We start from the raw sequence: 22,301 nt of genomic DNA, 5'->3' as shown, positions 1-22,301 counted from the left end.
CTGATATGCTTGGTATCTTATTAGTGTTTCTAGAAATCTCCCAACTGGTGCCTACCCCTGTTTATTTTTCTTTAGTTGTGATTTATGTTTTGAAATATCTTTGCCCAAAGTAGAGGGCTGAGATGCCAACTGTCCATTTACATCTAGCTGAAGACATTGTGTGCACAGCCTTGGTCATTGACTCTCTCTTCTTAGCCCAGCCTCTGCTCATCCTTACTGCTGAGGGGCCAGCTCCATGATCTCTTTTCCAGCATTTTCTTTGACCTTCTAGTCTGGCTAATAAAGCCACACCCTCAATGGGAAGTATCCAGCTCACCTAGACCAGAGCTGCTTTGCTGGTCTTCAGTACAAAACACTTCACCATGCTCTGTGCCCTCTTTATCTTCCTTCCTCCACGTTCTCTACATACAGTCTTGAAGGTCATAACTTTGTCAGATTCAGTTCTTGTACCTCAGCACCACACTAGGAATGTGGGGTCAGCACTGTCTTGTAGGGCTTTAAATGTGTCCCTTAGTGTATGGGCTCTGGGTCCTCGTAAGCCTAGGCTAGTCATGTTCCCATGTATGGGAGAGCTTAAATTCTGTTCCCTGACAAAGTACATATTAGAAGCATGGTGGTCTGTGAGGGGGCTTATAGGCACTGCATTGCTCTGGTCAGTGGCAGGGCCTCTTTGAGACTCCTTCTGCTTCCAGGTCTTCCCTCCCCTCTAACCTGGAGATCAGGCGCCTGGATGACGGGGCTGAAGGTGTGTTTGCAGTGACCCAGCTAGTCAAGCGCACACAGTTTGGTCCGTTTGAGTCCAGGAGAGTCGCCAAGTGGGAGAAAGAGTCTGCATTTCCTCTGAAGGTAAAAGCTGCAGGGACAGGGGCTTTAGGGCCCCTTCAGAATCTGGGGCTACCTGACTTCTGGTGGGAGTGGGGTGAGGGCTACTGAGTGGCATGGATTTGTAAGTGCTAGGTTATTCATTCCTTCACTTCAGCGTGCTTTACATTACAGAGCGTGAGGGTTAAGGCAGTAGGTCTTTAGGAAGTACATTTAAGAACAGTCAGGAATGACCCCATGCTGATGTAACTCCTCTCCTCCCCCAGCAGGTGCTGTGGCTGCAGCACAGCGATGGTCTCTGTAGCTTCCTGCACCGGTGTGGCAATCTCACTCACATGTGTGAGTTGCACGAAGCTCTCAGAGACCGAGTGACAGCATGGGGCTTGGCGGCTGCACAGAGCACATCTGGCTGAGGGAGAACGGGTATTTCCAACTTAGATATAACACCAAGAAAACCAAAGTGGATGTTAGTAACAAGAATGGCTGAGGATCTAAAGTGAAGCACAGGAAGCCTTCTGAGGCTGAGGAGGCTTAGACATGAGGCAAGCCTTCAAAGATAGTTGGGACATAATCAGATGAAGCTAAGTTGTCCCTCGGCAGCCCTGGGAACAGTGTGCTTCACTTTGATACCTGGAGGAGGCAGCCACCGTTCTTAGGTGTTAGAGCCTCAAGAGGTTGGCAGGCAGGCACTCTTTGGATATTTGAACTTATGGGACAGACTTTAGCCAACAAGGAAAGACAGATGCCTGATGATAGACGTTTTCAGGAGGAAACCTGTGAGGAAAGCAGAAAGAAAGAGTCTGTAGTAAGGAATAATATGAAAGGCCTAAATCTGAGGCCAGAAAGGCAGGTAGTTTACTGTCTGTTCTCTGCAGGCTATGGGTTTACCAGGTTATGGGTAAACACTAATGCCTGCACATGGCTAGAGAGGGCCCTTTATGCCTGTTTGACTTCCTTCCACCTCCTCAATTCTAAAAGTTGTTTTCAGGTATTAACTTGTTCTCAGCTCTGAGTACCTGTATGTCCCAAGGGAAACCCTGTGTCCCTTAGAGGAAGGTGGAAATGTGCTTTCTACACCCACTAGGGGTCACTGGGCACCTGGTGGCCTCTCAGTTTGTTACTGCACCTCTCATGAATAAGGATCTTCAGGAAAGGCTTGGCAGTGGGTCAGGGTTCCTGAGGAAGCAGTCATCATTGCCCGGATAGAGGACAGACCCTATGCCTATGCTAACTCAAACCTAAAGATACTAAAGGTCTCCCTGCCCTACCCTCAATTAACCCTGAAGCTTTAGTGATGCTCTGCAGACTCGGAGCAGCTCACCTAGACTGAAGGACTCTGCTGATATGCTTGGGGCAGAACTAGAAGAATTTCAATATCTGGGTAACCACCTGAGCCATGGGGAGAACTCAGGTGTCCTATTCCCAGTAAAGCTGAGAGGAGAGCTCAGGATTTCCATGATGCCTAGAGAGGAGAGCTCAAGATTCCCTTGATACCCGCACAGGAGGAGAGCTCAGGTGTCTTACTCCCCATCTGGCTCACAAATAGTCCTCATATATACCAATGATGAGGGACCCATTGCATGTCTTCAACTTCCTCTTTCTTGTGACCAGCCTGACCCATCTAAGACAGAGTCTTTCTCTGACCCCCTAGCCATGGTAATCAGCTTGTCAACAGGTCTTATCAGAAGCAGTGTGGATGCCCCTGTGGTCCCACACTGATAGACTGGTGGGTAACCAGCCTGTGGCCCTTCCCTCAGGTATTTCAGAAGGACGGACATCCTGTGTGCTTTGACACTTCCAATGAGGATGACTGCAACTGGATGATGCTAGTGCGACCAGCACTGGAGCCTGGGCACCAGAACCTGACCGCCTACCAACATGGCAGTGATGTGTATTTCACCACCTCAAAGGACATTCCTGCAGGCACTGAACTGCGTGTGTGGTATGCTGCCTTTTATGCCAAGAAGATGGACAAACCCATGCTAAAGCAGGCCTGCTCCAGTGTTCAGGGTAAATCCTGTTTCCTCTCTAGGGCTGGGCCTCCTGCCAGAGATGCCAGTGAAGTTGCTGGGTCAACAGCTGAGACAGGGAAGGTGGGGTGGATCCAGTGCCGTGCTTGTCACCATACCTGGGCATATGGAGTGACATACAATGCTCACCAGACCTTGGGACCCTTGCTGGTGAGAGATGGTGTCTGTCTCTGCCTTTAGGTGATTTGAGGCACTTGGGTATAATACAGGCTAGCACTTGCTCCAGTCTCAGGGTTTCCAGTGTAGCCCATCCCTTGATCCTGTGAGGAAGCGGTTTATTTCTGTGAGTACAGAGGCTCAGGGACAAGCCAAACAAGCCAAATCATGGTGTAAAAGATGAGGCCCAGGACAGGCTGAGTGACAGTGTAGAACAGTGGTTCTTAACCTTCCTAATGCTGCCACCCTTTAATACAGTTCCTCATGTTGTGGTGACCCCCAACCATAATTTTGTTGCTACTCCACATCTGTAATTTTGCTGTTGCTACGAATTATAATGTAAACACCTTTCTGAGGGTCTTAAGTGACCCTGTGAAAGGGTCATTGGACCTTCAAAGGGGGTTGTGACCCGTCAGTTGAGAGCTACTGGTGTAGCAGATGAGGGAGCCAGGGGCAGGCCAGGTGACAGTGTAGAAGGTGAGGTTAGGGAACAGGCTACATCACAATGCAGAAGGTGAGGGAACCAGGACTGGTTAGTGTGCCAGTGCTGCTACTGTGCCCCTCTTCTAGTCTGGTTCATGAGCATGTATGTATGGCAAAAGTGTGGTATATCTGGACAAATACCTTGATGCGTGCCATGTGGTTGTTATAACCTGCAGAATACATGATATTAACAGGTGTGCAGGTACCTTCATGTGTGTATAGGTGTGTGTGCAGATGTATTGATGTATGCATATGTCAGGACTTGTGCAGATATACAGTGTGCACATTTTGTATGCATATAGATGTATGGATTTATAGATGTGTTGTAGAGTGTATGGATCCATGGGCGTTAGATGTGTTAATGTATGTATGTATGTATGTATGTATGTACAGGCATGCAGGAATATGCCTGTTTGTACAAATGGACAGGTGAATATATGTTAGTGTGTATGGATCCATAGGAATGCACATGTGTTAGTGTATGTACCATCATACAGGCATGTACATGTATATACAGAAGTACAGGTGTGTACCTATGTTGGTGTATGTATGTTTATGGGTATGTGACTATGTGTGCTCAGATGTACACATATGTGCATATGCTTGTATGTATGTACAAATATATAGGATTGTGCATCTGTATACATATGCACAAATGTGTGTTTGTGTGTATCTTGATGCATGTGCACACAGGAATGTATTTTTGTATGGAGGAATTATTTGAGCGAGTCATCAGGTTCAGGATCTTTCTGGAGAAGTGGATCACAGTAGTGTAGTAGAATCAATTTATGTTTATTTCCGACTAGCTTACAAATAAATGAGACTTAGACTATGATTATTTTATTTGGTTTTGACAATTGCTGGGGTCACCCCTAAGCTACTTTACTTTTTTTCTTTTCTTTTTTCTTTCTTTCTTTCTTTTTTTTGTTTTTGTTTTTGTTTTTGTTTTTGTTTTTGTTTTTTTTTTGAGACAGGGTTTCTCTGTGTAGCCTTCCTGTCCTGGAACTCACTCTGTAGACCAGGCTGGCCTGGAACTCAGAGATCCGCCTGCCTCTTGCCTCCCAAGTGCTGGGATTAAAGGCGTGCGCCACCACGCCTGGCCTAAGCTACTTTTCTAACTGCTGGCCTGGCTACCTCCCCAGCGCTGTACCCCAAATACTTGCTGTTTCTTCTGGCCACATGCTCATGTTACCTTTCCTGTTGTGGTGCCTTCTCTCCTCCTCATTCTCTGCCTCCTCTTCCTTTTGCCCTGCTTGATCAACTAGATAACTCAAAAAGCCTCCTGCCTCTAATCACTCCAGTAATTGGTGGTTGTCATTTTTATTTAGCCAATAGTTTTAAATTAAGGAATAAAGCTTGCAGGACAAAAGCTGGTAAATGTGAGAATTCATTCGTGGCCTACACCTTCTGGTACAGAATTTAGCATTATAGAACCTAGCAACAGACCAAACCTCAACACTGTTGCTGCAGTACTTACCGTGTTGTACCTTGGTCCTATGTATCTCCCAGGGCAGCAGCCTTGCTTATTGTTATCATGAAGAGTGTCATCATTAAAGTGGGACAGTAGCAACTTTTCATGCAAATGGTTTCTTTCTATGCCAGCCTTCATGTGATACAAAGGCCTTAGGCATTCTTAACATTCTGCAAAGATCTCACTGGCGTAGTTTCCTAACACAGAGGGCTCTGGCTTGTCTTATGTTTCTAGTGAGTTGAAACTTTGAGGAGTGGAAGAGACTGATACATGTCCTGAGGCCAGCCTCATAAAGCAGCACAAAACGGAGCCAGCAGGCACAGATATGGCTTCTCCAAGCTCTAGAATCTTGAAACAGTTTGCTGTGTCTTGGGGCCAATGGCAGGCAAGCAGGTACTTGTAAGTGGTGCAGGTCATTGGCTGTTGTCGATCAGGTGGAGTCTCTATGTCTTTCTACCTCTGGGGCACTTGCCTAGCCTTCTCAGGCTGGATGCTGCTGGCATATGTTCCCCTGGGCTTTCCCACTGGCCGTTTAAGTTGCAGTTTTCACACCTTACCACCTACCTTCCTGGCCAACCATCTGCCCTTTCCCTAAGTCCCTCCATGGTATACCCACAAAGCTTGGGCTATGAACTGGTTACATCTCCCCCTCTCCCCCCTGCATAAGCCAGGCATTGCAGCTCTCCTTGCCCACATCACAAAAGCCCACAGAGAGCAAGGCGTATGAAGAGAAGAGAGAAGCATGTAGACATGATTCTAGTCCCCTGGTTGGACCCGAGAGGGCTGGACTTTGCATTTTGCTTAGCCCTGGGCCTTGTGTGTGCACCAGAGAGTTTGCCACCCCAGGGTGGAGTGGACAAGTCTTGTGGACATCACTTTGTTCTTACCCTAGGTGGGTGGGACCCCAGGAGATGTACTGTGGCACCCAGGCTTTAAGATAGCATGGGTCAAAAAGGCTCAGTCCCCTCCTGTCCTTCTCACATTTCCTTTCAATGGGCATCTTTTGTAGATGTCTAGAGTCAGGTCCTAAATATGATGGTCTCCAACTTCCAGTGGTTCCATGTAATGTTTTTTGGTTTGGGGGTTTGTTTTGTTTTGTTTTACTTTATGATAGCATGAGTGGTAAGCATTTGGTAGGAAATCTTTACTGTAAGCTTTGGTCTTCCCTCAGCCTGTGGTGGGATTCTCTTGAGGCTGAGTAGCTGCAGCTCTCAGTGACAACATGACCACTAGGAAAACAGCCCATATTACTCACTGTCACAGCTGAGGTGCAGCTTGGTATTTTCACTTAACAGGAGCTTTACCAGGCAGCATTGTGAGTTGAGGAACATCTCCTTTAAAAAAAAAAAGGACACAAACCAAATTTCATCCTGCTATAGCTGTGATGTTCAACGGAGATAAAAAATGAAAAATAAATAGACTTGGGTTCTTTGTCTTGGCTGTGGACTGTGTTCTGGGTATGTATTTCTCTGAGCCCACATTAAGAGTGGCTTGGTTTCCTCCCAAGGGCCTGAACATGTGAGTGGAGTGAGGAACATGGACTCAGAATCACCCTTCTGATGAGAATGACACAAAGTAACATCTCTAGTCCCTGGGAAGCCATGTCATACCCACAGTCTGGCCACCCTGACTCACTCTGCTTCTGGCTTTGGTTCTAGTGTTTTCTAGTTTTCAAACCAGTTACAGTGTATTCAGTTGAGCTCACTATGTTGGGGAGCTTTCAGCAGGTGTCTGCAGGTGTGTGTCTCTTACCACAGACTCCTGTGGAGCAGCCCATCCTCCCTTCCCTCCTGATTTCATCCTTGGTGACCCTCTGTCCTAAGCTGAACTGCTGTGTGTCATGCTAGACTTCACAGTTGGTATGTACGCACATACCAACTGTGAAAATTTAATTTTTCATTAAAATTCTTCAGGTTTCAGTTCCCACCTGCCACCATTTTTGTTACCTTTTTCCATCTTTGATTTCTGTTTGATAGTTTCCACATTGCCTATGTTTTCCTCTTGCAGTAGTGGTGTGCATCCTTGTTTCTGCACTTGGTTCTCAGCACTGCTGTGGAATGCGAGGAGTTGGGAGTGTGTTCTTTCCTGGTGCATTGTGGGTATATAGCTGCAGATCTGGGGGACTGTCAAGACTCAGGAGCTTCTTCCAAGTGGCCTCTGGAGTATTAATATTAAGCTTCATGGTAATGGGTCTGGATATGACATGGCAGCTTTGGGCTGGCCCCACAGAAAAACTCACTAGACCAGATCCTGAGGCATGCCCAGTGTAGGTCCCAGGAGAGCATCTGTGATGTCTTGAAAAGGAGCCTGCAGTCCCCTCCTGCATGGCCAGGGTCAGTTTGTGTACCTGAGCCTCTGTCCTTGTCCCTCTTACTTGGGTTTCTATGTGTCATCATTGGAGGGCTAGAGGCACCTTGCCCCAGTTGAGGATTTAAAAAAATTGAACAGTTAAAGCTCACTCCTGCTTAGGCACAAGACCTCATGGCCAGACAACAGTTACAAGGTACAACACTTACACAGAAAACTCTGTGGGATATGTTGGACCAGGATCACAGCCATTCCAGGTCCAGGAGCACTGTGAGATGGCTGTTGTTGGTCCACCATACCCTGTTATATGAGCCACTGAATATTTAAATATGAGGGATCTGTGTGTGTATGTGTGTGTGTGTGTGTGTGTGTGTGTGTGTGTGTGTGTGTGTATTTTGCTACAGGTAGAATAAAGGTAAAGCATTCTACCTCATACCCCACTTTAAAAACTCTTTTTTGAGACAGGGCTTCACTGAGTTCTAGCCTGTCTTCGAACTTGTTCTATGACCATGGTGGGCCTTAGATTTCCATTCTTCTTGTCCAGTCAACTAAGTAGTTGGTATTACAAGCCTGCAACCAGGCCCAGCTCAAGTGTACATCTTGGAGGCTTTTCTCTTAGGGAATTTGAAGGGCTCTTAGGGAACGTCTGGGCTGGTGAATAGGAGGAGCCACATTTCTGCATCTGGTAACGGGACTCATCCTGTGGTAGTAGCAGGGATACCGTATCTGCTCAGCTTTCTCACCTGTGAAATGGGGATGAACTTGATCATTGCATGTGAGACTGAGGGTAGTGTCTAGAATACAGTTGCTCATGAGTCTGTGGTCATCTCCATCCTTCTCAAATCACCTAGGGGGCAGGCCATTCTCTGCTCTAGTGGCTAACCTTTCTATGTCTTGCAGCTGCAGGCACCCCTGAGCCCAGTGTCTCTGTGGAACCTGAGCGTGGCCAATGGGTGTGTAAGGTGTGCTCCAACACCTTCCTGGAGCTTCAGCTCCTGAACGGTAAGGTAAAAGTGGCAAATGGGTTTTTTCCAAGGAGTGCAGACTATTGTGCTGAGCTTTTTCATGCATGTTGGCCATGCCTGTGGTTGTCAGGATGTGCTAGTCTTTGTATTGTCTGCACCATGGCCCACAGTGAGCTGCTGCTCAGACCTCCTCTGCAACCGTATGGCCTGGGGATGTGAGTTATTCACGCCAGCCTCACTCTGTTTATCTAGAAAATGACCATCATGGCTGTATAGACTGTTGTGAGACTCACTGAGTCAGTGCAAGTACATGCTGTTACCTTCCCTACTGTCCTGCTGACCAGGCTCTGGATATGGTGGACATAAGCAAGGACCAGAAACCTTCACATGCCTCTTGAGGTCCTGCCTAGTGTCTGTATCTAACAGTCTCCCTCTGTTTGTCTTCAGGGCATCCTGTTACTTCTGCTTTCCTTACTAATTAAGGTGGCCAGAGAATAATTGACCCCATCCTTTATTACACAGTATCCTGGGAGCCTTTCTGCTGGGCAATAGAGAAAGATGCCAGTCACATAAGCTACAAAGAAACTAGGTGTGAAAGCTGTGACTTTTATCACATATCACATATTGAACATGCTTGATGGCCAAAACCCACAGGGGCCACGGGTTTGCAACTTCAGGGATGTGACAGACACAGCTGGGTTCTGCTCTTGTAGTCTGAATAAGTCAGTGATTGGAATACTCTGGGATTTATAAGAAGGTTCTTCCTAGACAGATTTTAGCAACAGAAATGCTAATGAGGACATTTCTGGGAGAAACCTTGGTCACTAGGCAGGGTTCATTCATCTCCTAAGGATTGTGGATATCTGTTCTTGTGTTCCTAGATCATCCTCCTTCCTAATCTTTGTCCTTAACACTTGTTCTTTTGCCTGGGGAAATCACATATGTTCATCATAGATGAGAAAAATGAACAGCTGCCAGTTTCTTCCTCCTCTTCCTCCTCCTCTTCTTTTTAAAGTTTTATATGTGAGTGTTTTGCAGGCATGCATGTCTGTGTACCACATGTGTGCAGTGTCCATTACAGGCCAGAAGAAGGCGTTAGATCCCCTATAACTGGGGTTACAGGGGGTTGTAAGCTATCATGAAGGTACTGAGACATGAACCTTGGTCTTTGGAAGCTCAGCAAGACCTCTTAGCCACCTCCAGCTCCATCTGCTGTTGCTTCTAGGTTTCTTAAGAGTGCTGAGCTTGTGAAAGAACATATCCCCTAGGTGAGGGCAAGGTCCATCTATGGAAATCACAGGGTACAGGGACATCACACAAGATACAGTCACTCAGCCCTGGTCAAGAAAGGCTGTTTGATCTGTTGGGTAATTTTCCTTGGTGACTAGTTTTACTTAAGGAAAAAGCCTTCCTTCACTTTGGTAGTAGAGTTAGGCAATGTTCCTAGATGCCAGCTCAGCTGAGACCTCTTACCTTGTACCTACCGTGAGTCGGTGCATCTCACAACAGTCTATACAGCCTTGGTGGTCATTTTCTGAATAAACAGACAGAAACTGGATTGAATAGCCCACATGCCCAGGCTATATGGTTACACATGCTGGAGCCACATTCAAGGCAGGCATTACTGCTCAACCTCTGCTACCAGGGTGTCATGGGGCTCTTTTTTCTCCTGCAACCCTTGCCTGAGTGTCTGGTGGGTAACCTGACAGTTGAGAACTCTGGGAAACTAGGCTGCAGGGCAGAGAGATCTTTTGTTACCTTCAGATTGGCTTTGAAGACATCCCAGAGCCAAATGGTATGGCTATAGAACACAAATCTATGGAGTATAGGCTTCATTGGGTCATACTTTGCCAAGTAGGAGAAGTGAATCCATGACCCCCTCATCTTAGCCATGATCACACTGGGCCTGAAGCTACCTTCTGCAGAACCTTGTCTGAGAGGCTTACCTCAAGTGAGAAGGTGTTGCTTTGTTGTTTAGGCTCCAACCTATGGTGTTTGCCTTCCCTGTGGTCAGCTAACTTCAAAACTAGATGAGTCTTTTGAACTTGAACATATTTCATGCATTTATTCATGAATATGCATGACTGAGCGGGTGAGGGTCAGCATGTGTCTTTTAAAGTCAGACCCACTATGCATAGTACCAGGAGACCAACTGAGATTGCTGGACAACATGGGAAGCACAGGCTGTTATTCTTGACCTTTCACCTGATACTGTCATTTCCTGGGTCCCCTTGGGGAACCCTACTCCCGTCTCAGGAGGCCACTTAGGATGTCTGATTAAACATGAGGCAATAGTGAATGTACTGGCCTTGGTGCCCTCCTGGAATTCTACTCCACTTCATTGAATGCAAGGACAAAGAAAGAAGTAAAGAGCATTGAGCAAGGTTGAAAAAGATGTCAGGATGTGCTTGCAGCAGCATTAACCAAGCAAGCATGCAAGAGAAGCCGAAGCTAGCAGTGGGACACCCAAGAAACATGTCTGCTCCTACAGAGCTTGGGGGAGTGTCAGGAGTCTGGGAAGAGGGGACTGTCAGCCTGCTTAAAACCCTGACCTCCCGGTCTGTCCAACCCTGCCATGGCCCCACCCATCTGCATCTCTCCTTCCGTCAGCACCCTTGGGAGACACTTGAGACTGGGAACCCTAAAGTACTGAGGACAGGGACTCGCAAAGTCAGATGTTGGAATTTGGGCAGTTTCAGACATTTTCATTTCTTCCTCTTCGAGCAGTACAGCTGGCTCAGGCCCCAGACAGGGAGGAAGAATTTTTCTGTAGAAACCAAGAGGTCAAAGACCCACAAGTGGGACTGTTCAACCTCTAACCATCTTGAAGAATAAGACTCTAGGTGCTGGGAGAAAGCTGAACATGAACAAGAGACCAAACAACTTCTCTGAGGAATCTGAAAACTGTTCCTCCCCCCATCCCCCTCCAAAACAAAACAAAAATCTTCCATGCTGAAGTTCTCACTGAGGTGAGAGATGGCAGCATAGCACTGCATCCTTCAGATAAGAGCAGGCCACTCTCTTGAAGATTGAAGAAATCAGAGGATGGTAGATGAATGGTAGATGACTGAAAATGAGAGCTGTGGTAATAGTAGTCATAAAATTGATGCGAAAGTGTCCAAAAACCCTGGGAGAGTTTTCCATAAGGAAGAATGTGGAGAATACAAATGAGATAGAGACTGGAGGATGGTCTGAGACTGCAGGTGGACAGGAGTGTTCTGTGGGGAAAGGGGAGAGGCAATAAGAATTGGTGGACTGGGGATGTAGCTCAGTGATGGAATGATTGCCTAGCATCATAAGCCCTGAGGTCAAGCCCCAGCATCCCCCAAACCAGACATGGTAGCATATGCCTGTAATCCAAATCTTCAAGAGGCAGAGGCAGGAGGCTCATCAGGAGTTTAAAGTTATCCTCAACTACAGAGTAAGTTTGAGAACACCCTGAGTTACATGACATCCTGTCTCAGACCCTAAAGGATGCAGATTTATAACCTAGAAGGGCCCAACAGGCCAGCAATGTGATGAATGACAAAAACCCATCTGTGCTATCATGGGACTTAATCATAGGATTTAGAGAGAAACAGAGGGTAAGCTATTAGAAACGGGAGCACTGTTAGGACAGAAAGGCAGACTTAGCTATTAGAGTCTTCACTGTCAGCAACCTAGTGAAGATATTCAACAAACCCAGAAATTTCCAAGCTGTGCCCCCCCCCCCCAATCATGAGGAAAACCTGGAGTATGCAGATTGTCACCATCAAACCACTTGATGAAGACACTGTCACCCACAATAACACTGGATTCCAGCACCCAAATGTGTACTTTTCAGCTTCTAGCACCTCTTGAGTTTTACATTACTACCTTGCCCAAAGCAGTATACATGTCCTATAAATATACGGAAAGGAAGAAAGTCCTCTGCAGGGAATGGGAAAAGTTTATGCAGGTCACTAGCCCAATTTAGAGAGTGCAGAGGGCTCTGGGAAGAACAGATGCTATAGAAAAAGAAGAAAGGGGAAGGGCCATGTGAGAGAGGGACAGGGAGGGGAGGGGTACAGTCTGGATGTAAAGTGAATAAATAATGAGAAAAAGAAAAGAGAGAAATCTAGGAGGTAACTGTGTTTGACTATAAGAGAGGAGAGAAGCAGGGAGTGTACAAACTAGCAGCAGACATAGGCAATGAATGATTGATGGAAGATAAGCCAGTAATTAGCTCCAGGGGAAAAGAATGCTAGGTACAACTGCTTTGTGGCACAACTGTGAATAGATCTTTATGGCCATGGTCTTGTAAACACCAGTTGGCTTACACCAAAAGTATAATCTGAGTGTGTTGGTGTGACTGGGAAGAGTCTGAGGTCTAAGAAGGAATCCCCATATTTTAATTCATTGGTAAACACTGTAATATGGTCAGGCCTCTCTATCTATGTCATTCTCATGCCAGTGCTCAAATAGCTGCACACCAAAAAGCTGCTCAGAAAAATGTGTGTCTACTGAGTATGTACAGGATTCCTTTTCTTGTCATTATTCCCTGAATGTAGAACAATGACCATTCACATAGTTTTTTTTTTTTTACTGCATTTTGATATTTTGCATGCTAATGTATATGATTTGTGTTAGTTTTTGCAAATGCTGTGCCATTTTATGTAAGGGACTAGGGCATCTGTGAGTTTTTAGCCTCAGGTTCCTGGAACTATTCTCTGTAGGTGTGGATGGGTGACTTGAAAATGCAGGTGATTGAATGGGCAGAGTGAGGCAGGAGACTGATGGGTTTTGTTATGAACCAATTACACAGTTATTTGCACCTTTCTTGTTGAACTTTTTGCCAGTATTGTGAGCCTTTTCAAAGAAACAGCTTTGAGCTTCCCTTATTTCTTACTGTATCTTCATTTTTTTTAAAGATTTATTTATTTATTATATGTAAGTAAGTACACTGTAGCTGTCTTTAGACACTCCAGAAGAGGCTGTATCTTATTTTGAAAAATTAACTTCTGATGATTTATCTTTTTTGGTTTTTGCTTTTGTGTTTTTGAGACAGGGTTTGATGTAGTCCAGGCTGGCTCTGCACTTGGTCTGTAGCTCAGGACAACCTTGACTTCTGCTTCACTTCCAACAAACATGCGCCTCCTTTTTATCCTCTTTTATTTTTGTTTTTGTTATATTCTTTCCTCTGTTTTAAATTGAATGCTTCACTCAGTCACTTTTACTTTTTTTTTTTTTTTTTTTTTTTTTTTTTTTTTTAATATAAGCACTGAAGTTTTCTATAAAAGCCATGCTGGCTAACCTCCACAATTTATTTGACATAGCATCTCAATTCTCTTACACACCATAATATGGTCTAGAAATTCATAAAGCAAAGACTGACAGCTGTATGAGGAGAAATTGCACCATCTCCTCTCATGGTAACCAGAGCGGTTAGTAAATCAAACACAGATCACAAGGGCATAGGGAATTTGATGAGCATGGTAGACACACTTTGTAACCTGTGTGAGTGCAGCATCAGAGTTAGTGTGCTTCTCATGCATTTTTAAATAAGTTTTTAAAATTTGATGTGCATTGGGATTTTTGCCTGCATGTATATATGTGTAAGGGTGTCAGGTCTCCTGGAACTGGAAGTACAAACAGATGTAGGCTTGTCATGTGGGTACTGGAAGTTGAACCCGGGTCGTCTGGAAGAGCAGCCAATGTTCTTAACCACTTTGCCATTACTGCAGCCCCACTTCTCATACATTTATTTACTGATTTCTGAGACAGGGTCTCTCTTGGTCCTTCAGCTTTAACCTTCTGATTGCTGGGATTTTAAGCATGTGACACCACACCTGTTTATACAGTGCTAGGCACCAGATGAAGCCGACAGCACCAATCCCTAGCTCTTGCTATCCCATTTATTTACTCTGCTTATTTTGGACCTTGGACCCGAAGAATCACAGCTTCTACCTACTGTGGATGGCTCTGAGTGTCCATGTTGAAGGCGTTGCTTTTCTCTGTTCTCTGTTCTTTGAGGGGAAGCAGTGCCTTCAACACATATACAGAGCCATAGTATAGAATGAATCCCTGTCTCCTACACAGAGTCCATGTAAATTTGAATCTGTGTTGCTCTGTACCTGGGTCCAGAGTAGACCAAGTTGGTGTCTTGGTCTCCAGATCTTGTAATCCTATCTTTACAGCCTGATAACCTGTGAGACCTTATGGCCTCCAATTTCACTCTTGCTGTGTCCTTCACTTTGGTTTTAAGTTCCCTCTGTGTGATTGGCAGAGTCTTGTTTGCTTTCCTTTAATACTGCTCAACCTATGTTTTTAGGGTGTGTGTTCTATTTGTCTAACATGGTTAGGTACCAGATCATGTTAGCTTTCCCTCACAGGCCTTGGGGCCACCAACCTAGCATAGTCTCTAATCCTGGACAAATCAGGGATAATGGCTACTTAGCTTGGTAATGGTGCTGAATCAATTCACATTTGCAGAGGGAGGAACCAGCTCCAGGCACAGTGGTGCTTCTGTCATAGCTTCCCTTCCTCTTCTTGTCATCTGGTACTCCGTGACGAAGCACATTTGCCCACTGCATCCCAAGTTTACCACTCCATATGGCTGCCAGCCTGTTTCCAACGTCTGTCTCCACTGCCTTTTTCTGGGTGGTTTTGGAGACTTTCTGTTAGCTGTAAATAAGCAAAGACATTTTGCTTTCTTGTAGGGTTTATAAAGAAATGTTTAGCTGGGCAGTGGTGGTGCACACCTTTAGTCCCAGCACTTGGGAGATAAAGGCAGGCTGATCTCTGAGTTTAACTCCAGCCTGGTCTACAGAACAAGTTCCCAGGACAGCCAGGGCTACACAGAGAAACCGTGCAAAAGAAAAGGAAGGAAGGAAGGAAGGAAGGAAGGAAGGAAGGAAGGAAGGAAGGAGTGAGTGGGAGGGGGGAAGGGGAAGGGAAGGAAGGAAGAAAAAAGGGAAGGAGGGAAAATAGAAAGGAATGGGGAGGGAGAGAAAAATAGAAAGGAAGGAAGAAATGTTTAGTGTGCTTTAGGTGGTATTCCTCTATAGGAGCTTCCATCTTAGTATGTCACACTCTATGAGAAAAAAACAGGAAATACAGTCAAGGAAGTAATCAGGTTGCTGATGGTTTCATGGAATAAGTAAGACACGAGCTGCACCAGCATGTGAACATGGCTTCTTTAGATATGCGTGTGTACTTCCAGATTTACAGACTGTTTCATGTAACACCATACCCTGTCTGTGTCTCATTTACTTCTGAGTACAGCTTCAGGGTGGGGGATGTGACCCAAGTGGCAAGAGTGCTTGCCTAGCATGCAGGGAGCCCTGGGTTTGAACCCTCTTACTGCATAAAACGGGGTATGATGGCATTTGTGTAATCTTAGCCATCGAAGGTAGAGACAGAAGGGTCAGAAGTTAAGACTGATCTATGCTACATGACACTCTTTAATGTATAAACAAAAATAATTTAAGTTGATCAGCCTACATTTGAAAGTTGCAATCGTGAAGCACTATACATTTCTAAACTTAGAGTGCACCATGATCTGGAGCCGACTGGTCCTGAACATGTCAGATGAGAGAAACTCAGTTTGAAGCTACATGTGTGTAGTAGAGCCATTTCTCTTTAAAAACAGTGAAGATAAAGTTTATTTAACTGTGCAGAGGGCACACTTGGCAAGCATAGCAAAGAAAGCCAACACAGTGAGGCCAGTGGTGAACTGGCAGGAGTTCAAGTTCCTACTGTGTCATCAACAGCCTGTCTCCTCTTGCAGAGCATCTCTTGGGCCATCTGGAGCAAGCCAAAAGCCTCCCTGCAGGTGGCCAGCAGCATGAGGCAGCTTCTGAGAAGGAGCCTGATGTGCCCAGGATGGAGCCTCCCACAGCAGCTGAGAGCAAGAGCATGGAGAGTGCCGTGGTCACCAAAGAGCCAAAGAAAAAGCCTCGAAGAGGGAGGAAACCCAAAGCATCCAAGGTTGAGCAGCCTCTGGTCATTATCAAAGATAAGGAGCCTGCAGGTGAGTAGCTGCTGGGGTGCTGGGGTTGGTGGTATGTTCCTCAATACCTTTTAATTTTCTGGGTGACCATCTTGGCAGGAAGGGCTCATGAGGTAAGGGCTTACATCTTTCTAGTCCCTCAGTCAGCTGTTAAAAGTGTGATGGTTCTCTTAGGGTTTCTATTGCTGCAATGAAATACCATGATTAAAAAGCAAGTTGGAGAGGAAAGGGTTTATTTGGCTTACTGCTAGATTATAGTTCATCATTGGAAGAAGTCAAGACAGGAACTCAAGCAGGGCAAAACTTGGAGGCAGGAGCTGATGCAGAGGCCATGCATGGAGGGGTGCTACTTACTGACTTGCTTTACATGGCTTGCTCACCCTGCTTTCTTATAGAACCCAGGACCACCAGCCCAGGGATGGTACCACCCACCACAGGCTGGGCCCTTACCCACTGATCACTAATTGAGAAAATGCCTTACCGCTGGATATCATGGAGGCATTTCTTCAACTGAGGCTCCTTCCTCTCTGATGACTCTAGTTTGTGGCAAGTTGACACAAAATCAGCTAGCACAATTATCATGCAGAATCTTCACACTAGAGTGTTAAAAACATGGAAGTTTTTTTAAATGGACACCTGGTTAACCATTGTCTCATCAAGAGTGGAGCCCTCGGTCTGGTTTTGTTTGTTTTTTGGGGGGTTTATTTATTTATTTGGTTTTTTGTTTTGTTTTGTTTTTGTTTTTTGCTTTGTTTTCTATTTATGGTTGGTCTTAAGGTCAGCATGTAACCCAGACTGACTTTAAATTCTTGATCCTGCCCACTTAGCCTCTTAAAGAGCTGTGATGACACACCTGTGCCACAGCGCTTGGGTTGTGTTTCTGTGTTTCACTATCTCAGTTGTGAGTCTTGCCCATTTCATGCCTGTCAATCACAGCCCTGTTTACCCAGCAGCCCTTAATCCATCATGCAAGTTCCCAGTATTTGTTACCTATTGCTTATGGGTGGACACGTTGCTCGTCATGTCCCTGTTCTTTTTAAATTTTTTCTTTCTTTCATTTACTCATTCGTTCATTCATTCATTCATTCATTGTGTGTATGTACAGACACACCATACAGACCACAGACCACAGCATATACAAAAGCCAGAGGATAACTTTGTACTTCTCTTTCAGCTCTGTGAAGACTCCAGGGATGGAACTCTGGGGCCAAGCTTGTACAATAGCTATCTTTACCACTTAAAAATTTAGTCTTTATTAAAATCCAAAGTCTTTGTAAAATTCCAAAATCAGTCTCTGAAATGTGGGAGCCTATAAGATCAAAATTAAGTTAAATACTTTTCAAGAGGGAAGAACCAGGGCATGGTCATAATCTGAACAAAGCAAAACTAAATTCCAACAGTGTACATCACTCAGTGTCCAATATCTGAGGTTCATTCGTGGTCTTCTGGGTCCACCAGCCAAGGGATAGCACCACCCCCACTGGGCCAGGCCATCCCACATCAATCGATAGTTTAAAAAATAACCGACAATTTAGTCAGGGTTTCTACTGCTGTAGCGAGATATCATGATCTTATAGAGGCATTTTCTCAATTGAGTTCCCTCCTTTCTAGCTTGTGTCAGGTTGACATAAAACTATCCAGCACACCACTTGAGCCACCTCACTGACCTGAGTTTGTCCTTTGATTATGCAGAACACTCAGCTAAGTTTGCAGCAATTCACTCTGTAGCATGTACATATCTCTGGAAAACAATTGTCTCTGTGGTCCTCATGTAACCCCTGTCCCAGCTGCCTGATCCCTCTGATGCTAGGTTTATCTCACATTCAGGACAAGCGTAGTGTTCAGATGACTGCCCCTTCTACCTGTGTTACTGGACTCTGACTCTTTACTCTTTCCATTGTGGAAATGAGAAGAGAGCTTCCATGGAACATTCTCTGCTTTCCTGTTTCCTTCTCTCTTTGGCCAGTACTTGTTCTCTGAACATATTAAAGTATCTACACACAAGCAGGAGTGGTTTGAGCTCTCTGTGGGATGTCCCTGCCTCTATAGACAGGAAGGGACAGCAGGAACTACTTCTGTCATTTGCATTTGGTAATAGGTGAAACAATAGAAACCACTGGCTCCAGAGAGGCTTCCATGAGCAGCTGATGGGAGCAGATGCAGAGACCCACCTCCAAACATTAGAGGGAGAGAAACCCAAATTGGAGATCTCCATTGACTCTCCACCCTTAGAGCTCAGGAAACCTCACAGAAGAGGGGGGAGGAAGAATTATAGGAGCCAGAGGGGTCAAGGACACAAAGGAACATGGCCCACAGAATCAACTAAGCAGGGCTCATAGGGACTTACGGAGACTGAAGTGTCAGTCACTGAGCCTGCATGGATCTGTACTAGGTCCTCGGCATATCTGTTATGGTTGTTAGTTTGGTGTTTCTTGGGACTCCGAAGAGTGGGAGTGGGTATGTCTGACTCTTTTGCCTGCTCTTGGGACCCTTTTCCTCCAACTGGGTCACCTTGCCCAGCCTTAATATGAGGGTTTGTGCCTAGTATCTTGTTTTGCTGTGCTCAGTTGATATCCTTGGAAGGCCCACTCTTTTCTGAAGAGAAATGAAGGTGGATCTGAGGGTGGCATGGGTAGGGGTGGGGATCTGGAAGGAGTGGAGGGAGGGAAAGCTGCAACCAGGATGTATTGAAAATGAAAGAAAAAAGAAAAAGAAAATAAATAAAAATAAACCAATGGCTCAGGGTCTAGAATCTGACTCCGTTTGTTGAGTGTTTGCCTGTCATTCACAGAGCCCAGGGTTTATCCCCAGCACCACAGAAACTGAGCATGATGACACATGCCTAGAATTATATCTCATGGGAGATAGAAGGATCAGATATCCACAGTCATCCTTGATTACATAGTAAGTTCAAGGCCAGCCCTAGCTACATGAGACCCTATTTAAAAATAAAACAAAAACCAAAACAACAATGGTTGACATTTTCTTCTTTATAAATCCTCATGATTCATTTTTATCCCACTTCTGATGTGGCCCTGAACAGAATATTTATTCACCTTTGAACATCCTCGAGATGACTAGTCATACTTGTACATCTCTGTCAGAGTTCATTTAATAAGCTACAAGATCTGGTATCCTGGGCAGAGACAGGAGACTGATGTAATGTGGTTCTTGGGCTTTACAAGGCATGCAGTGTAACTGTGGTTTGGATTAAAAACATTATACCCTCTTTAAATGTAGATAAACGTTTAGATTCTAAAATGTTCTACTTGTATCCCTGTTGTATCCACACCCAGGAGGTGCTCCCCAGGGCGGTGCTTCTCCTGGGTTGTGTGATAGTCTGTCCCGTACATTAGTGATGACCCTTTGTCATACCCTTTTGTACAGAGCATGTGGCAGAGATCATAACCGAGATCCCCCCAGATGAGCCTGTGAGTGCAACGCCAGATGAACGGATAATGGAGTTAGTCTTGGGGAAGCTGGCAGCCCCCACAAATGAAGCCAGCTCAGTGCCAAAGTAAGTCCTGATTGTACATGACTGGTGCTTGGGGACGGAGCTCTGGGAATGGCTAATTGGTACCGAAGGGAAAGTACCTCCCACCTTTAATCCCCACAGCAGAGCTAGGCTTCATCTCTTCTGGCCAGTGTTGTATGTTCTGAACTGTAGGAGTTTCCTAGCTTCCTAGTTCACTGTGAGAATTTTTTTTTCTTAAAACACAACAACAAAACAAACGACAGACAACTCACCCACAGTGTAGACGCTGGCTATCCATCTCAGAAGCTTTTTATCTACCCAAACTGAAACTAACCACCCCGTTTTGCTCTCTGTCTGCAGGCAGTTCCAGCCTATACCCCCATGTCAGCAGGGCACACACTACTTGCTTTCTATAATAGCTTATTTTTCTCAGTACATATCCTTCTATGTCATAGTGTGTGTCCAAATCTCTGTAAGGCTCATGTTACCCTGACGCATGTACCTGCCTTGCCTGCTTTCCCATGGGGATCCTGAGGGCTTTGCCCCAGCTATGTGAGCAGTGCTACTATGGTTCAGCAGTTGCTTGTATTTGGATATTAGTTAGTTTCGCATCTTGCCCTGCTTTCTTTTTTGTGAGCTCGGGAAAGAAATGTTTATACCGCAGTTATAATTCCCTAGAGTCTTTGCCCTGAAGTTGACTCAGCTGCTGGTGTTTTCTATGCCCTTTGGAGTTGGCAGAATTCACCTGGTGAACTTGTGAAAATGTGGGTGTGTTTATTATTTCTTTCCTGTCTTACTGCCCAGAGGATTTCAAGCACTTACCAGAAAAAGCACACTTGACAGGATGAAGAAGCGTTTAGGAGTCCAGTTCAGAGTCAACGTAAAACATAGTAGATACTAAGTCAGGACAAGAACCATAGACAGGGCTACCTTGTTTGAAACACAAATGAAGCTCAGGCTTCCTGGTGGCCAGGGCTGAAGCAAGTGAGCTGTTAGCACTGAATAATGCTCAGTTTGTGCTACCCGGGACTGGGTGACTCCAAGTTCCACCTTCTTTTCCTTATGGACCAATCATAGTTGGGAAATGTGGCTGATGAGCTTCTGAGGTGACTATGATTGGAAACTTATTCTGAGGACCCAGCCACCACCTCTCCTTGACCAGCTGTCCCTCTCTTGGGCAGGTTCACGCATCATCCAAGCAGCACCATTGCCCTCAAGAGGGGCTTGGTTCTGTCCAGCAGACATGGCGTCCGGCGGAAGCTCGTCCGTCAGCTGGGTGAGCATAAACGCATCCATCAGTGTGGCACCTGCAGCAAGGTCTTCCAGAACAGCAGCAACCTGAGCCGGCACGTGCGCTCGCACGGTGAGTGCGCGCACGGTGAGTGCCTGCCCAGCCTACAGGGCAGGGCCAAGAAGGTGTGTGTCCATTGCTGGGTCCTTGCTGCAGAACTGCTGCAAGGGGTGGCCCTGTAGCTGCCTGTTCCCTCCAGCACAGGGGCACCCCACCCAGACAGAGACTTCATGTTTCAGAGATGGGTGCACCTTGCTGAGAAAGGTCAAAGCAATGAATCTACCTTCTGTCGGTTCATTCCTTAGGTGACAAGCTGTTTAAATGTGAGGAATGTTCGAAACTGTTCAGCCGTAAAGAAAGTCTAAAGCAACATGTTTCCTACAAGCACAGCCGGAATGAGGTAAGTGAGCACCCAGACAACTGACTGAACAACTGTTTTCTAGAGGAAGAGCCATAATAGAAGGGAGCTCTCAGTTTCCAGAGGGAGCCCTCCACCCAATGCATTCTGAGCCCAGCTTAGGCCACTGCTTACAGAAGCAGTAGGGACAACATGGGAGAACATTGGTAGCTGGTATTTGGGGTGCAGTTACCTGAGTGTGGGGTTCTCTTTCTCAGGCAGTTGGACAGGAAGAATATTCTTACTAGAACAGAGGAGGAAAACTGGTATAGCCAGTCCTAGAACTTACTAGAACAGCACACAGAGGGGGGCACCTGTGTTGAACTCCTGCAGTCTTCCTTGCTGACAGTGTGCCCTTTGAGCAGGTGGACGGTGAGTACCGCTACCGCTGTGGCAGCTGTGGGAAGACATTCCGAATGGAGAGTGCACTGGAGTTCCACAACTGTAGGACAGGTGAGGCCCTAACCCATATGCTTGCCCCGCGTGTTAGGAGAAAGGGTCCCACTGAACTGTCTGGGCCTCTCCCTGATCCTTTTACCTCAAGGAATATGAGGAACATTCAGAACTGTCTAGCCATTGGAGACATCTAATGCAACATTCCCTTAGTCAAGAAAGGATGGGTTGTCTCATGTCTGTTCTGCATTCTCAGACCCTGTGTCTAAGGCTACTGTGATGCAGGACCCTTGTTCTTGCTGACAGGTGAGCAGCAGTATTGAGTTTGTTCTAGAACTATGAGAGAGAAAAATGCAAAGGCTTGAGATTGGAAAGGCCCACCTCCCTTGTCAGAGCCTTCTTCCCACCATCGGTCTCCTGTACCTGTGTCCCCTGTGGGCATCCAGACAGATTCTGTTGCCACCTGTCCTAGGTTGTTACATCTGAGCCTGTTTCCATCTGCCACTCTTCTTTTTTTGTTTTTTTTGTTTTTTTTTTTTTTT

The 22,301-nt window shown here is 45.8% G+C and overlaps 1 protein-coding gene across 9 annotated transcripts in view; it reads left to right on the top strand.

The window, feature by feature from the left end:
* The window catches only part of Prdm15 (PR/SET domain 15), a 61,123-nt gene that overhangs the window by 8,305 nt on the left and 30,517 nt on the right, over nucleotides 1-22,301 (top strand). For 4 of the 9 annotated variants that reach the window (XM_029544192.1, XM_029544188.1, XM_021209305.2 and 1 more), the window contains exons 4-11: nucleotides 693-846; nucleotides 2,580-2,832; nucleotides 8,170-8,271; nucleotides 15,982-16,224; nucleotides 19,591-19,720; nucleotides 20,860-21,056; nucleotides 21,275-21,369; nucleotides 21,732-21,819. In XM_029544192.1, coding sequence (XP_029400052.1) covers nucleotides 693-846; nucleotides 2,580-2,832; nucleotides 8,170-8,271; nucleotides 15,982-16,224; nucleotides 19,591-19,720; nucleotides 20,860-21,056; nucleotides 21,275-21,369; nucleotides 21,732-21,819 — 1,262 coding nt within the window. Of the gene's footprint in view, nucleotides 1-692; nucleotides 847-1,088; nucleotides 1,246-2,579; nucleotides 2,833-8,169; nucleotides 8,272-15,981; nucleotides 16,225-19,590; nucleotides 19,721-20,859; nucleotides 21,057-21,274; nucleotides 21,370-21,731; nucleotides 21,820-22,301 lie in introns of those variants that run through there. The other 5 variants (XM_029544195.1, XM_029544189.1, XM_029544193.1 and 2 more) reach the window with 4 other exon arrangements.

Source organism: Mus pahari, chromosome 12 (assembly GCF_900095145.1).
Source record: "Mus pahari chromosome 12, PAHARI_EIJ_v1.1, whole genome shotgun sequence".
In the NCBI taxonomy this organism is placed as follows: Eukaryota; Metazoa; Chordata; class Mammalia; order Rodentia; family Muridae; genus Mus; species Mus pahari.
This window is presented reverse-complemented; position numbering and strand designations above follow the sequence as displayed.